Genomic DNA, 18,646 nt, shown 5'->3' with positions numbered 1-18,646 from the left:
AAGTCACTAAAGCGATATAGTATCTTAAGCTCCTAGGTTAGTTCCTATTTAACCATATAATAAGTGAGGCGGTAGGTGACTTTCAATAACTAAGTAATTCTAAGTCATCAATAAAAACTAAAATTATTATATTTTAATATTGTTTATGTCGACATACAAAAACCGATCGTAACTTTTATGTCATAAGAGTTGTTTCAGTTTGAAGCTGATTGCACAGATATCTCTTTGAACTATTTGAACATAAGTTTAAAATGAGGATTAAACAATATCTCAAAATTCATTTAATACTTCGATATCTATACTTATAATAAAACTGTAACTGGAAGATTTCTGTACATTTAATATATTTGGAAAATTTTGACCGGGGGATGCTTTATAATCGATACTGAGTCCAAAACAGATTTTTATTTAATTTTTGTCTGTCTGTCCGGGCATCACGTGAAAACTACTGAACGGATTTAAATGAAATTTGGTATATTGGAAGCTTATATCCCGGGTCAACATATAGGATACTTTTTATAACGATAAACAATAAGTTTCCTCCGGGATATGGGATGAAAGTTTGTATCCATTTTACTTCATATCTCCGTTAAATTTGTACCGATTTTAATCATTCTTTTTTTATTTGACATTGTGTACTACCAAGCATGTATTGTCTAATTTTAATGAAGATCTGATTAATATTGTTGGAGATCAAGGACATAATTCTTCACAAATAACAACAAGTCGCAAGGCATATGGGACAACGATCGAATGCATGCGTACCATCCTACTAATATTATAAATGCGAAAGTTTGTTTGAATAGATGTATGGATGGATGGATGTATGTATGGGTGGATGTATGTTACGCATTAAAGCCACAACGAATAAACCTATTTGGCTAAAATTTGGCAGAGATATATACAATATAGTCTGACATAGCTCATATGCTTTTTTTTATCCCGGAAAAAGTAAACAGCTTCTACAGGATAGCATCGCTATTTTTTCCCATTTGTCTTTCAAAATCCTCCAAACGGAGTTTTAGATCGACGTGGTTTTTTTAAATCGACTTATTCGCGGACGAAGTCGCGCGGGTCAGCTAGTAATTAATACACATAAGAAGATACGATAGTAGATACGAAGAGACGAAGCAGTGATAGCGTATTGGGTGGAAGCTCGACTTCGTTTTCGGGGGGCCAAGGTCGAATCCCAAATTTTCGAAGCGTTTTAAGTATTTAAAATATTACTTGCTTCAACGGTGGAGGAAAATATCGTGAGGAAGCCTGCATGCTTGAGAGTTCTACATAAAGTTCTCTAAGGTGTGTGGAGTCCACCAATCCGCACTGGTCCAGCGTGGTGGACTAAGGCCTTCACCCGTTCTCATTGTGGAAGGAGACCCGTGCTCTGTAGTAAATTGGTGTGATGATGATGATGAATTGATAATTGCAATTGATTAATTTCGTAATGACTAGGTTGCTTTGAAGCATCTTGCTCTACTGTCATCTCTCACAAGATAGAATAATTAAAGTATAAATAGTAAAATTTCGATGTAGTAAAAGAGAAACTGCTAAGTTTCTTGCCGGCTTCTTCTCGGTAGAATCTACCTTTCGAACCGATGGTAAAGTCAATGCAAACGATCAGTGTCTATTAGAAGAAAGAGTAAAAGAAACTCCGGATAAAAATATCAAATAATTTTTATTTGCCAATGTATTTTACAATTCACAAATTTATTCTGCAGAAGTAAATTTATGGCTTCCTCTTATAAGTAAAAATAAATTAATAAATAAATACTTAACGTAATTTAGTAAATAGCTTAATAACTAAAGGTATTTTAATATATTTATTACAAGCTTTGCCCGCGATAAAAATTTACAAACACATAGCTTGAAATTGGCATCTATTTTTCAAGCGATTTTAATGTCAAAATCAGATTTTTTTAAATAGCCAATTCGACAGACAATTGTCAAGGCCTGTTGGTTGACACCACACAAAATAATTTATACAAACACTCCATTTAGATAAATGATTATTATAATTTCGAATACTTAGAGATTATTTGTTCACCTTTCTTATATGTTCTTTAGGGTATGAAATGTATGACGTATTTCCTGCCACGTAAGTATAACTTGAGTAGATACCTTCAAAGCAAAAGCGAAAAGGCATTTTCTATTCGTATCTAGACCTCATCATTGAGTTCTTACAGTCATGATTGTCGTAAAGCGCTAGCCTATCCTAAGTAAAAAAATTAAAAACAGTTTTGATAGGTAACGAAGACCCAAAAAAAATTGACAACCGTTACTTATTCTAATAACTTGAAATCACATTTTCACACATTTATTTTTATGTGTGAATTATTTTTGTGACTGGTGGGGTGGTATCTTGGGAGTCTTAGACAATAACCTTTTATTCTGTTGGCATAGTAATCCGTGACCCCATTTGACCCCAAATGCAGCTTACGTTATGGTTGACACTGCGTATTTTTTTATGACAGCTTTGTACAGTTATTTCTTTATTTTCCATCCCAAGAAGTGCTAGAATAGCAGTTTTTCTTTATAATGAATATTGGTTTTTCAAAATGTGTTTTAATGAATATCAGTTTTTCTTTATTTTTAATAATAGGTACTTATCGGCTAAGAAGCCCTTATCCAATTATCCCTTTAAATATGGAAACACAGATATTTTGGGGGCTCACAACAAGTCACAGCTAACTAAACCAAATAAATCTTTAAATTAGGACACAGAACTAAAATTTTACTGACTTTTTTCAACTTAAATTAATTAAATAACTAAGATAGAGTTAGAAGCGGCCTGGTGGGGTAGACTACGGCCTTCTTCTGATGCGCTCTGTACGGGGTGTTAATGTTATCTTCTAAGTCTGCCTCTGCTTCCTATGGTAAAAGAAAACGAGATATAAATATTGGTAGAATCTACCGTTAAAGTCACAAAGGAAAACTGTTGACAGATTAAATTCCAGCTGACTGTGATATAATTTTAATTTTATCGTTGTGACGGATTTTATTTTTAATGATAAACAAACATTGCGTATAAAAGTGTATTTGAAGTATCAGTTTATTTTAAGAAACCTGGTAATAAAATTAAATAAATTGAATAAATAAATTAGAAATTTAGCATATTCATATCCCTATCCCTATCCCTACTAATATTATAAATGTGAATGTAAGTTTGTTTGTTATTCTTTCACGCAAAAACTACTAAATCGATCTTCATGAAACTTTATTTACATATTCTTGGAGGTATTAGAAATAATATAGTATACTTGTCATTGAAAAAAAAAATTACGAAAGATAAAAAAAATATTTGTGAAAACAAATCTCAAAATCTCATACATATCTAATCTAATCTCATATCACTATAAGTGTAGACTATGTAGCAGTACGCTGCCTCCCAAAATTACGCGGGCGAAGCCGCAGGGCACATCTAGTATAAATTTAAGAAATAATTTAAAATTTTATATTATTTTTTTGCATTGTATCTTTGATGTCAAATAATAGTTCTGGCTGCGTCACTGAAAGAAGGGTCATGTAGGTATGCTATACCTCAGGTTCGATGCTTCGGGACCAGGGGGGCCCCCAGCCTGGTTCCTCCTCATGCTCGTAGTGGTGCTGATGCTGGGCGTGCTCGTAATATATCACCTGCAACAAGTGTCATAATTTTATCAGCGGCAATCAATCTTAAGTATGAACCGCAGATTCAAACTCTGCGCAGCATTCGCGCTGGATAAAACGAGATCCCTGATTTCTGATGTAGGTCTTATCCGCGTTCACGTGTGCCTACGAATAAACCCTTGCCAATTAAGCCCAAACTGTCATAACATCACCGTAAGTCAAATTCCGAGCCTCAAAATATGCGCTTTTATCCTTTTTAACTTATACTAGAATCCAGAAGCTGCGACCAGCAATTGTACCCAGTTGCCGCTACTGGACAAAGCAATCGCAGTTTCCTGTGATAGTGGCCCGTATTATGTGCAATGAGTACCTATAGTGAGTCTTTGCTAGCGCGCCGGTACTCACAATGAGTAGACAAACAAGTTAACATACCTATGATACCGTGACAGTAACAAAAACTGTCTGTGTTTTACAAAGCGCCTAAGAGACGTGTTGTTATCTCGTGACAGTTATTGAGGTCAGCGCGTTCATACAAGGTCACAGTGAAAGTGGCTTGACACCCAAGCGGAGTCGGGGGGTGCGACCGGTTTGACGACGTCGTAAAGATTTATCTTTGATGCACCTGTCGATTTGGCGATTCTTTTATTGCCTCTATCATAAATATGATAATTATAATAATTGGCTTTTACTTTTTTTGGGTTCCACAGACGAGCATGTTTTAGCTAATTGACTAAATTGATATTACAAAGAGGAAAAAAATGTTTATTCTTTGTTTGCAATCGATAAATTCTGATACTACTGAACTGTTATACATCATTATTTAACCAGTAGAAAGCTATTTTATCTAGAAGTAACAAAGGACTAATTTTATGTCCGTAATACGTAGATAACATTTAGGCACATTTAGGCAATAATATTAAATACTGGTATTAACGTGGATCTCAAAAACAGTTACCAGAGCGAGATATCTTATTATTAAGCAACTAAATAACTAAATAATTTAGTAAAAAAACATGTCAAAATAATTTAATAATAGGTGATTGTCAATTGTCATTATTTTATATATAATTTTATTTTTATCATCAAACAATCATATTTTAATAAAACTTATAGGTTGGACGTATAGGTTGACGACGCGAGGGTTGTTTACCTCAATGAAAAAGGTAGGGTAGGTACCTTCCTAATTTAGGCAAACAAAAAATACGCAGTGACAACCATCACGACGCAAATATTAGCTTAGTTTACATTTTCAACAAAGGTCACGGGCTACGATGGCAATAAAAAAGTTTAAGGTTTTATAAACCATCATTAACACATACACACATACACCTTGTTAATGTGATGTCTGGTCATTACACTTAGTTAACACGGACACACATACACGTTGTCAATGTGACGGTATTACGTTGTCAATTTGCCAATACGACGATAGGTCATTAAAATTAGTATATAAAATTAACATAATTCTTTTTTGTTACTACAATATGATAACTGAAATTGTCCGAGTACAAGTGATATTTTTTAAAGGCGGATTCCCATTACCCCCTTTTCATTTGACCTTGTAGGTATACCTAGATAGTAGCTTTCTAAGTTCAGTGGCAGTGCAGACCTTTTACATTGAAACGTCAGTCAACCACCTCTTATACCTCAAACAATATAATATTATGAATATAAATAACTAGCAATGTTTTATTTATAATCCGTAATGTAATGTAATGTATGAACACGCTTTCACTCCATTCATACAAACAAGTACATTTAAGGCATTATTCCGTGTCACACAAACTCCGAGCTGACACGGTTCCCTTGAGAACACGCCCGTGACCTCACACCTCAGTTACGCACTGATCGCTCTAGCATAAACGCAACCATAATTGGCATAACATTGTGGCCTAATATTATAACCATCCCAATATTCAATCCCTAGGTCCAAATTGTACTCTCTTGTACTCTCTTGCTATGTAACTACTTTTTTTCTTTGGTGTACAATAAAAGTGTATTCATTCATTCATTAATTAAAAAAATATCTGTTTCGCGCGACTTGGTTTTGTTTTATAGTTATAATTGGCCAAGAAGATAGCCCAGCTGAAAGTAAGCGGCAACCTATCGCTTATAAACAGAGCAACACTGTGCAGGGTATGCGAGGGCCTCACCCGGCGACGTGCCACCCTAGGTCCATCAATCTGAGACGTAAGTAATAAGCCTCATATGCCGCCGTGCCATAGTGGCGTGCATAGGGTATGCAGATTATATAAAATGATAAAAATCTGAGTACAAGTTATAAAAAACTTAAGGATAGGCTTTGTAAGAGTTATAAAAAGCCCACCCTACTGTTTTTATAACTCGTACTGGATTAACATTACTCATTTTATATCATACCCTGTGCATACCCCCTAAGCACTGTTTATGCCTGTAATCACACCGACAACCACGCCCTTCACACCGGATCACAGCGATGCTGCTTAACGCCAGCAAAACCGTTGTTATCATAACGAATCGAAAGGCTGACTTCCTACTTGAAGACGAATATAGAATATTTTTTATCCCCGCGAAACTTGCCCCGACCGGATCAAAAAGAAAATGGACAGACAAGAAATTTCTTTAACAGCTAGTTGTTTTTATTAAAAAGTGTGCGGGGATCTTTGGCGTTACCTACAAATCTCTGCACATATCACCAGACGCTGGGTTCGATTTCAAGGTAGCGCAGTTTCGTAAAAATTAATCATATGAAAAAACTTATGAAACAAAAACTCTATTTTACGCCCATTGTGTTTCGCCATGGCCCAGGCTATAGCCTTTCTAACCCACAGCTTTGGATGCTTCACATCTAAACTTGAAATTAAATAGGCTTTAATATAAAATAGCGGTTTAACTGCTAGACAGCGACCCCATCCAGAGAATTATTATAAATTAAGAACATATTTTAAAAGCTATTGAGTGTTTTATACGAAATATTTTGTACCCAAGTCGGTTAGAGAAGACTGGTTAAAATACTGTTGCCAGATTTAACCTATTAAAACTAACAAATATACAATTGCAAGTTGAATAAATCTTGTAATATTAATAATGTTAAAGACTACAATTTATATAATTATTATTGAGGTAACTTAGTTGTAAGACTTATTGAGGAATCTAGGTAGCTTTCTCCCAGCAGGAATTTTGCATGCGGCAGGTATAAATCGCCATGTTAAGAAGTTAATACAAACCGGAATATATAAAGCAACAACAAGAAACCTTTAAAGAATAATTATGCGGAAATGATAATGAAAATGATTTATTGCTTTTATTTGTGGTGTTTGGTGACGAGATTCGACTTCCCTGGCGCAGTGGCGAGCTCTGGTATCGTATAGGAGGGAGGTCCCTGGATCGAGGAGCAATTAAGAAATAAATAATTTTCTCTGGTCAAAGCCTCCAAAGGATATAAATTTACCTTCTCCGACAGCTTAATCAACTCTCAGAACACTGTCGCACCGGTGGAAATAATATCCAATTAATACATGTGTCTTAATAAACGGGGGCAAACTTTTCCTATTCCATGTTCCAGTGATTTAGCGTAGGACACGTTTATTATATCCCTGGTCGGATATAATCGGGGGATATAATTTTTATCTCCCGCCCGTGCTAGCCCTGCTGCGAAAAGTTACTCTACCGACAAACTCGTGTTGCCAAGCGATTTAGCGTTTCGGTACGATGCCGAGTACAGACCGATTAGAGGTGTCAGATACGCTGTCCGTAAATCAAATACCGTAATTATTGGATGTACTTTAACTTGGATTGTAGACTGTATTAGGCACGTTAACCTGGTTAGTTATTAAACGCAAACATAAATGTTTGTTTAGAACGCACAGATTTCTATTTGCCGAGAGTGAAGTATTTATTTGATCTCGTCACCGCCTGGTAAACGAGGGCCCGGTAGGGCGTTTGTAGAAGGTTGTTTGTGGATCGATAAATCTAGGTATAGTCGAGATTATAGTCGAGATTTCATTAAGTGTCCATCGAGCGTCACCTAGGTAGAAAAGCAGACGAAGAAGCAATTACACTTAAAAATGAAAAAAAAAACCCTTTATTTAAATATAGTGTGCATTATTCTATAAGTAAAGCTCATTTGATTGACTGCCTTGAATAAAAATATCTAATCCGCCATTTTAAGGTGGCGGCCACCATCTTGGACGGTATCTCAACCAATATAGCTATAACCTTCCGAACAAAAAAAAACCAAATCAAAATCGGTTCATCCGTTCGGGAGATACAATGCCACAGACAGATACAGATACACATACGAACATACGTTTTTGCGTCGGGGGTTAAAAAGTAGAAGGTCTCAAATTAGCGGGCTAACCCTAATCGGTTTCTACGATACATCTTACTTCAATACTAAATCGCTTTACTTCCCGTCTTTGTCGGTAGGGTGGTTACTTGCCATGGCCTAAGAGCTTCCAACATGAACAGATACGAGAAAATTTAAAACCCAGAAAAGATCCCTGCTGGGGATCAAATCCAGGCCCTCCCACTTAGACCATCGCCTCCTGCTTCACCACTGCGACAGGGAGGTTTTTCTCTACGTTGCCCTAAGGCTGCTCAGAAAAAGTCAATATTATTGATAATATTTTTTACCAATACTGCGACATTTGAATACGCCCGCATACAAGCAATACTATTGTCAATATGCAGAATATTGTCACATATTGATTGTATAGGCAGCCTAAGGACTCCAAGCTGCAAGTAAATTTGGCATTGTCAACAAGTCAATTTTAAAATAAATAGGTACTTCTCGAGCTGCCCACTTCAATGCCTCCTGCAGCGGAAGTGAGCTATAAGCTTAAAGATCATAAAGGTTCATTCAACTATCAAATCACCATACTTATCTACCACTTGAGACGTATTAGAGCACTTTCATTTTAGTTTTATGCGAGCAACAGACAATGGTACGGCGAAAATGAATTATGTATGCGTGAGAACTTGATACTGGCAATGATGACGATAAAACCCACCGCATACTACACATTAAGACACCGATACACACCTCTTTTTTGGTCTAGAGCTTAGCATAGTTTTTACTAATAATTAACGTTGTTTATTACGTTGTTGACGGCCGATTGGCGCAGTGGGCAGCGACCCTGCTTTCTGCGTCCAAGACCGTGGGTTCGATTCCCACAACTGGAAAATGTTTGTGTGATGAAACTGAATGTGTTTCAGTGTCTGGGTGTTTATATCTATATTATAAGTATTTATGTATATTATTCATAAAATTATTCATCAGTTACCTTAGTACCCATAAGACAAGCTACGTATTGTGACAAGTGTGTATTGTCGTAGTTATTTATTATTATTATTATTAAATTACAAATTTAAATGACCCCCGACACGCATCTCTTAATTTTCGGAGCTATGTGCGTTTTTAATTAAAGCAATTAAATATCACTTTCTTTAACGGTAAAAAGAACATCGTGAAGACACCTGCATATAGAGATAGAGCTCTCCATAACTCACTCAAAGGCATGTGAAGTCTACCAGTCCTGACTTGGCCTCTGAGGTGGACTACGGCCTTTTCATTCTGAGAGTAAACCATTGCCCTGACAATACACATACGGCTACTACGTTTTATAATAAAAGTATATTCATTCATTAAGCAAATCCCTCATCTTTTAGAGACTTTTAGTTCAGTTTAAAGTGGACTGGTATTGGGTTGTTTTGATGATGATGTTGAACCATTAATATTATTCAGTATAAGACATTGATAAACTTGTATCTAGTAGCTACATATTGCGGTCATTCTAATGAGCCGACATACGTTATACCTGCTGTGAGATCCCGCAGACTATTTAATATTACAGCATCAGCTTAGACTTGCCATCTCATCGATATACCACAACCAGTACCAAAACACCAAAAATTCAAATCAATCAGACCTATGGAAGTTCTTAAGACACGTTTGTCAAAACATATCTTATAGTCTAAACGAATTTTGGGAACGTAAATTTAAGAAAACTTTTAAATAATTTAAAATAACCTACCTTTACTTATTATATCTACATTAAACACCTGTAATTTTATTTTTATTTGACAATTGACATTTTTGTTCCACCGGTTAAACCTCGAAGAGTTTGCGTACACCTTTAAAAGCGATTTAAAAACGAAAGTTTACTTTAATAGTATCTCAGTAGTCAAATACTTATATACATAAATGAATCTTAAGATTTCTTAATTAAACCTAATTTTAATATTTTTTAAAAACTAAATGATTAATTAAATAATATTATTGCGATTTCTCGACTTTATAATAAAGATATCAGTTCCATTAGTATAGCTAGCCTTGAAGCAAAGAGTAAGGATAGAGAGAGTTATACACAAATCCAACGTAGCCGTGCTAACTCTTAAACTTTCTGGCTAAACTTACTCGAAATAGCTACTGGTGCAAACAATACCTGATTAAGACAACTTAGTGCCCTAAGCAGTCTACGTCTGTAGGTCCACCTATTCACGAGAAAACTAGTTAATATATATTTTAAACAAACACTTATGCATATTGTGCTTTCCACATTTAGGATTATATGTCGTGAAAATAACTTTCTTCCAGGTTGAATACGATATAGATATATAAAATATATAAAGGTAATTTAATAATAAAAAGTAAAAAATAAGATAATAAAACAACTAAGGACGATTAGCATACAAATTCTGTTTGACCAATAATGTCAATGTGTGTTTTTGAATTTGTGTGTCTGCATGTGTGTTTATTGTATATCGGTCTTTATTAATAAAAACCAAAGTATAATTCTTTTATTCATTGAACTGCGACTTTTCAGATGCGAGATTTTAAAAAGTCTTGCTATATGCTAGCAAATATTTTTTTGTAGCTGTTTTTGGTGCCCCCGAGACGGCTATTGTTTATGTTGCATACGACCTAAGCCGGAGTTGGCAACAAAGTACACGTGCTACTTGCACATGTTATTTGGGCATTCTACTTTCTGTGATGGTGATGTGTCGAGGCCTCCTCCAAACGAGACAGCGATCGTTTGCAGGTGTGGCTGCAGTTTCTGGAAGAATTGCGTGCAACCGATCGCTAGGTCAAGCGAGATTTTTTTTAAGTCAGAACGTTCGCGACTGTTTGTGAAAGTTTTTTTAAGAAGACCCTCTATAATCGATTCTGAGGCCAAAACTGTATTTTTTCGTTTTGTCTGTATCTTGGTCGCCATAAATAATAAAACCTAAATTTTTTTAAGCGAGATTTCTAGGTTAACTGGCTTCTTCTGCCCCCCTGGGTACGCCCATGTATGAGGGTCCTTCATAGCCAATATTTGGACTTACCTTTTGAGGTTGCTGGTTATGCTTGTTCTTCAGTTCGACCCAGAAGCGCGCCAGATTGATTCCGAGGCCGATCAGCGCTATTATGAAGAATTTGACCTGCAATACAAAATGGAGAATATTTTGTGAAATAATAGCTTAGTCCATACTGCTATTATAAATGCTAATGCGGGTTTGTTTTCTACGTATGTTTGGCTCAACCACTGTACTAACTAGGATGAAATTTAGCACAAAGATAGCTGGCATTGTAGACGCAGATATAGGATATTTGCATCCAGGAATCTTTTCTATAGGACAAAAAAATATATATATATGTTAAAAAAAATCACCTATGCCTCAGATAATTGAATATAGAGTGGCACTTTTTTGGTTTATAGGCGATGGTTTTCCACCTAACCTTAATGCACTATATTCTTATTACAGTGGGTCATATGCTCGACCATCAAATTACAACTAGAAAAAAAAAAATCGCCTCAGAAAGCAAAAGATTCTTGCGAGTTTTTATTTTATACTGAAAAGAACTTGGCAGAGTTAGAGGTACCAGTAAATTTGTAGGGAATACATACCTGTAATTTAAATGACAGGATTTGCAGCAGCGTCCCGATCTTCGCCTTCAGCACGGCGCCCAGAATCAATAGTTTCAGGATTGCCTTCTTTTTCTTCTTCTTTTTGCCTCTTTGTTCTAGAATTAGGTTTTTTTTTATAATTATTTTGATTTTAGTTTAAATTTTACAATATTTGAAAACTCATATTTCTAAAAAAAGCTTTCTTTAATAATTTCACCTCCTTTTCTTCTCTTAGTTATGAAGAATGGAATTATATTGTTATTTTCTTACCTTTGAATTCTTCTAATTTATAAAATTTCATGTTATTTTAAAATTTTGTTACATTATTACAAGAAGAACACCAGTAACATCGTTTTTCCGTTGACTTAATTTTACTTCAATAACTGTTATATATAATTGTTAATTTTAATTTTTACTTTAGATAACTAATACTTAGTTTATTTATATTATTTTTACTAAATATATGAACTAAAATATCTCATTAGATCTAACTTATAAAAATATACAACTAAGAAGTTATATATATATATATATATATATATGTATATTAAGTAACATTACTGCATAGACGAGAAAAGATGTAACTAAAACGAATTTTAATAGATAAATAAATAAAAAGAGAAAAGATAATCTATCATTCAGTTACTCCAATATTCTACTATAATATTCTACCAATATGTTGTTCAACCTTTTATACTTAAACTATTTATTCATATCTATATTCTTATCTACTACAAAAATATTGGTGTATAATATTACTGAATTAATGAAGATACATAAAAAAGAAAAAAAATATAATTTGGAGGGCTTCAACTATTCATTGCATCATCGTGTTGAAAATTCTTCAAGCGATTAGCATTTAATAGAAAAAGAAAAAAAAGTGAAAAGATATACTTTCTATTCATTTTAAATGCCACTTTGTTTTATTTTACCGTGCATAATAAACTTAGAGATTTCCATTCGTTGCTTTATAGTAATGTTTAATAAATGGGTTATTTAAATGCTTTTCATATTTCCATATCATAGTGTTTTTATTGTATTTCATTTTTTTAATTATTAATTGTCTACTTAATTGAAAGAAAACAATTCCTATAAGTAAGTAGAGCAAAATGCATTAACTTTGTATTTTTTGTTAATTAAACTTTCTATCTAGATGCATTAGGTACAATCATAAACTAAAGATATTGGTAAAGATTTTTTTTAATCGAATACTTTATTTCGCGAATTATCTACAACATCCAAATTAAAAACAAACTAATAACTTGCCTGTTTCGAATTGTATATAACAACTTCTTAAATTTTAATTCATAAAATGCCCGTATATTTCCATTTTTTTTTTTGTGTACTTACTAATTAAACGATAAGAAAAACGGCGTTTTTGTATTTCGGGTTTAATTGACCTTGAAAATGTATATAGTTTTAATAAACAAGATTATACATAGTACCTAATCGTTATTAATATTACAACTACGAAAGTGCGTTTGTAAAAGCTTATGTCTCAGACACTGACATAGGCTAAACTTTGTTCCGGAAAAATACAGTTTCTATGGAATAGACGTAAGGCTTCAACTTCTATTATTAGTTCTTCATCGCATAGTTATCTCGGAATGAGACTTATACCAAGCAAATTAAAAATCACTATATTAAATTAAATCGGTTTACCCTTCAAGCCGATCCTAGGTAACAAACAATAAAGCATTTAAATCACATTTATATAATGAGAGATATTTTTTATTACAACGAATTAAAATCTCCATAGACAATCTGTGAAAGGTACAGTTAACTTTTGATATACTTTTGATACTACGTGCAACGTTTCTGAGAAATTGCATGCCACATTCAAACACGCATGCCGGTATATATGAATATAAAAGACTTTTTTTACCATTTCTCAAATGATTAACGTCTTTTCGCCTGTAAATCAAATTGTACCAATTATCTGGAATGCCTTTTTAATTAGACCTCAATTTGTATCGCTCCATAGATCTGTGGTTAACGTGTACTCGCGGTGCTAGGTCAGACCTAAAATTATTGGGTGTTGAATTTTTCTGGCAAAAATGTCTCCTTACCAACAAGGAGTTAGAATGTTGTTCAACCCATTGCCTCTGAGAGCTCGTTAAGCCGTCCATCCCAGTTATTACCACTTATCATCATCATCATTATGACCCCTTAACCGGCTCACTACAGCGTCCGTCTCCGAAAAATTTAGACCCCGGAACCGTCTAATCTAACCAGGTTCTTCCAATAATAATTCCTGCAGGCGTACCAACCCGCACTGAAGCAGCGATAATTGTCTAAACTCTGAATCCCTCTCTCCTATGAGAGACGCGGTCAAGAGATATATGATGAATATGATGTTATTGGTCAATATCGAAACAAATGTCTTCCATGCTTGGCATGACTTGGTTTCGACATCAGTCACACGTCGATAGATAGTTTCTATCGAAGTCATGGTGAGTTTGCAAACATGAGAGCCATTTTATCGTTGGAAGCACAAGTAAGGTATTTTTGACCTTTGGGACATGTCAACAAGACAGTAAAATTTAAAAAAAAGCGTGATAATTTGTAAATTTTCTTCTACCTTATACATTTTAGATGTATAGATAGATGTGACCTACCTCCAATATACGGTGATATGGGAATTAAAACTAAACTAATAAATACACTAATACTAAACATGCACCAAAACCAACCTTCAAAAGAACTTCGATCATCAAGACCATTCTCTATATTTTCACTATCTATTGCATGCTCGGCTACGGCATCTAATGCTTTATGCCCTATATCCCACATTTGAGTCAAAATACCCCTTCCTTTCCTATCCCTTTTCACAATCACCCCTTTATAGCCCCCGTTCTCAAAACCATCCCTTTCAGTTTCATCTGCAACCTCAATATTACTTCTATTACTCTTCTCATCATTTGTATGACTAGTAACACTATCTTGATCTATACTACTACTACTTTGATCCGTAACCTCTGCAACACTTCGATAGGCCTTTTTCCTCTGGTGATTACTATAGCCCTCTTGCACCCCTAAATTACTTCTATATCCCTCAGAGTCCCCTATAACCCAAGACTGGACCCTCTTTGGACCTTTCTCCTCCATTTTATTTGACATCATAACAGGTTGAATGAGATGGATCTTTGCCGGTTTCTGTTTTTTCTTCTTCATCTTTTTCTTCTTCTCTCCGTCAGACGTTGAGATAGTTATGCTGTCGATACCTCCGCTGTCGTGGTGCTTCTTTCTTGCTAATGCTCTGTGGACAAATATCTTTATATTAATAAGTGAAAGTTTAAAAAAAAACCTGAAATCTTTTGGTGTGAAGAAAATTAAATCAATTAAAAATATTAGCACTTATGAAATATCAAGTCTGTTTGTATGCTACTATACAATTGATGAATTTATTTTCTTTCTCACTGTTATAATTTTGTTGCCTGATTAAACAAATTATTTCGTACGTGTATAATAATATACTTCTAAAAAAATCGATCCAGAAGAAAGAGGCTTAGACTCGCGTAAAATCTTAATAACTCTCATTTCTTATAACTTCTTACTACATCAGAGAATTATTACGATATTATTTTTTACGATTTTTTGAGTTCGTATTCTATGTAAAAAAAAACAGAGATCACCGAGTCCCAACATACAATCTTAAAAAAGTATTTGAAATATGAAGCTTGTATTAGGCATGTAGTTAATTCATATGTAGGAGATGGCAGCGAATATAAGGATTGTATATAAAACAATCCCCAAGGGGGTATAATTGGTGTTGGTACAATTCTCGAGAGCGCAATAAGCAATGCGGGAAATATAATCATAGGAATGGAGAAATTCTGCACTTCTTAAAGAATATATGGTAAAATAAAGTCGATAGGATAAATAATCATGTGTTATTAATATACCTAGCCCTCCCTTTAGGTATGCACCATTGTAGAAAGTAAGAGAGCGTTAACTCAAATATTGTCTCAAAGTGTCAAGTTTCACTGTACTCTTTCTTTGTTTAACTGGAAAACTTATTTACACCACGCAAATAAAGCAAATAAAGATAAATTCGCGTTTAAATATACATCTAATTAAATAAGTATCTTTTTAATTATATGCATATGAGCATTAATTATATACGGTGCCTATAAAATGATAACTATTTGTCTTTCTGTGCTCATCTTCGACCCCATTGGGCACACTATTTGAGGCTTTTGAACCTTTACATATCTAGCCTGTTAGAGTATGAGTAGGAAGTAGCATATATTATACACTATCAAAACTTTGTATTATTTGGACTTCCGGAAGACCATATTGAAATAATTTGTGTATCAAATTCGACAGTTTTCAAGCACATTACGGAATACAAAACTGATTTTATACCATATTTATCATGTTTAACCACTATAACTAATAGTTAAACAAATATATTTTTTTTATTATTTTGAAACGTCAAGTCAGATTTTTTGTCTGTTTGTAGCTTGTAGCGACTCTGCCACCTAGTAGCGTCAGCGCAAATATTTCGAAAAGCAAGTTGGCAAAGCTAAATGGCTAACCTGATCGTTACCAGGAATGTAGTTGTAGTTCACGTAGCTCTTCCTGATTTATGCACTCCTGGTACTTTTTAGAACAACGTGTGCTTCTTCTTCTTCAATATTTAACCTCCTTCGGTGTTCCGGTGCGATGTCGAATTATTAGGGGTATAACTACCATACTCCGTAACAGGTTAGCCCGCAACCATTTTAGATTGCATCATCACTTACAACCAGGAGAGATTGCAGGCAAGGGCTTACTTCCAGTGTTTATAGGTAAAGGTTTTCTACGGTTGGTCACCGGCTCGGTCCGTCAATTATTATTACTATAAAAAAAAAGGTTCCAACAAAATCAATCAAATTGTATTAATATGTATTTTGGAAAAAAGCACCTGCTGAATTTCTTACCGGATTTATTTTTGGTAGAATCTGCCTTCCGGTTATAGAGTTATTTACAAACAGACTCTTGACGTTTGATAAATGCTACTAAAGTAATAAATTCAGTATTACCGCAAAGCCACATAGGAAACATCTTTTTAGTTCTTAATCTGTTCCAAGTTGTATCATTTCTGGTTTTGTTTCATTCGTACTCCTGAAATCACGTAGCCGTCGTTGCGAGTTATTATCAACATTTGATAATCGTAAATTAAAAAGATTAATCTTTTTTCTTTATAATTGACGATTTGGCCTCGATTCTTCGAAGGGTCGATTTAGTATTCTTTATCAAGCTAACTGTAAAATTTAATATAAACATATACACTTTATATTAAAGTTATAAACTTTGTAATAAAGGTATAAACTTTATAATAAAGGCTAAAACTTATGGAAAGTTTAAGTCATATCGTTTAGTAAAAAACAAATACCTATACCTACTATTATCAATGGACAATTAATTATTAATTAAGACATCCCTATCCCTATCCCTACTAATATTATAAATGTGAATGTAAGTTCGTTTGTTGCGCTTTCACGCAAAAACTACTTAACCGATCATCATTAAACTTTGTACACATATTTCTGAAGGTATTAGAATTAATATAGGATGCTTTTTATCCCGAAATTAAGCTCACTTCCTTTGGGAGTGGGGTAGAAGGTGTTTGATAATTTTACACCATAACACCGTCAAATTATAACCGATTTAAATAATTACTTTTGTCCTTCAGAAGTTATAATGTCTGTTTAATTCTGCCCAAATTTCGTGTAGATCTGATGAATGTAATTGGAGATAGAGGACACAACTCCTCAGCGGACGGCAGCCAACCCGTCTTTTAAGGCTTAGCTATCCTAAATACATAAAGTGCGTAGAATTACACCTAAATCGAATGCCACATGTCTTTCGAAAAACAAAAACAAACGCAGACGAAGTCGCGGGCAACAGCTAGTATAAAATAAAAACTTCCTTTCGTAAGCTAAACTTAGCATCTTGACGATCTCCCTGCGGAGTTGTTAGCGTTGTGGTGGTCTTATAGGAGGAGGTCCCGGCTTCGATCCCCGGAAGGACTAAGTTGGAAATGTATAATTTCTGAATTTTCTCTGGTCCGGGGACTGCCACATAACCTCCGTCCTGCCCAAGGGTCGGAGATAGCAATAAAGCTTTTCCACCAAGCTAAAAAAAAAGGTTAGCCCGCTACTATCTTTAGACTTCAGTATCACTTACGTATTTACCATCGGTCAAATTGCACCGGGCAAGCATATAGTGATATAAAAAAAAAGAATCGATCGCTGAAGTTGAAGTAGAAATATTTTTATGGTATAAGTGGTAAATTGTAGTGTTTTTCAATAGTAATGATTTTGTATAAATTAACCTTGGAATTTGGAATTAACTCGATTATGACGGTTAGCCTTCCGCCAAAACATTATAAAGTCAAATTAATTTTTGTTGTTGCAAATTGCTCGTGGAAGATTTCAATCAAAAAATGAGAATATAAAATCACTAGCTGTTGCCGCAACTTCGACCGCGTTAGTTTTTGTTTTTAAATCATATTTTTAAGTGGTTTATTCTTGAAAAAAAGGGATACTTTTAGGTACTGTTATGGTTAGGTTAAGGTATCTCTCAACTTATTCGCGATAGCTTTCACATTCAATGTTCGATTCGAATGAATTAAAAGTATTTCACTGTTATTAATTGATGATATACCTTTGATGATGGGGTTATTTATTCGAATAAGAATTAAAACTGCGATATTAATGCAACCGACTTTTGCTTCTACCGGCAGTCAAATGAAATTTTAGAAAAAAAAAGCAGCTATTAAATTCTGTCGCGGACTTTCTTATTGTAGGTAACACTTTAATTATGTAGTATATAGAGTTTTATGTATCATCAATAGTTTTTTCAGCGCCGCGCACGCCAAGTGATGATTTGCTACTTTGAGTTACATTATAGCAATTTTCTTAAGGATCTCAATTTTTTTTTTTTATTAATTATTCCTTTTTTCTTCCTAATTATTAGCATTCTTTTGGAAAATCAATGGTTGAAATCGGTCCAGTATTTCCGGAGCCTATTGGGTAAAAACAAACATGAAAAAAATTCTGTCCTTTTATAGTTTTAGATAGTGATAGTATAGACTATTCCTCGCAAATTCTTCTGCACAACTTCTGGAAATTTTTCCTTCACTACCCAGACTCTGTACTGCAGCATTATTACTTCGCTTT

General features: G+C 34.3%; 1 protein-coding gene across 1 annotated transcript in view; it reads right to left on the bottom strand.

Moving 5' to 3' along the window:
• Positions 1-2,724: 2,724 nt before the first annotated feature.
• LOC120625383 overlaps positions 2,725-18,646 on the bottom strand; it is a 30,107-nt gene continuing 14,185 nt past the window's right edge. The window contains exons 3-7 of the mRNA XM_039892424.1: positions 14,171-14,736; positions 11,478-11,593; positions 10,915-11,010; positions 3,538-3,633; positions 2,725-2,868 (exon numbers count right to left, since the gene is read on the bottom strand). Coding sequence (XP_039748358.1) covers positions 2,767-2,868; positions 3,538-3,633; positions 10,915-11,010; positions 11,478-11,593; positions 14,171-14,736 — 976 coding nt within the window. The 3' untranslated portion in view covers positions 2,725-2,766. The remainder of the gene's footprint in view (positions 2,869-3,537; positions 3,634-10,914; positions 11,011-11,477; positions 11,594-14,170; positions 14,737-18,646) is intronic.

The sequence above is a fragment of the Pararge aegeria genome, chromosome 7 (assembly GCF_905163445.1).
Source record: "Pararge aegeria chromosome 7, ilParAegt1.1, whole genome shotgun sequence".
Lineage (NCBI taxonomy): Eukaryota > Metazoa > Arthropoda > Insecta > Lepidoptera > Nymphalidae > Pararge > Pararge aegeria.
Note: the sequence above shows the minus strand (reverse complement) of the source record. Positions and strands in the feature narration are given on the sequence as shown.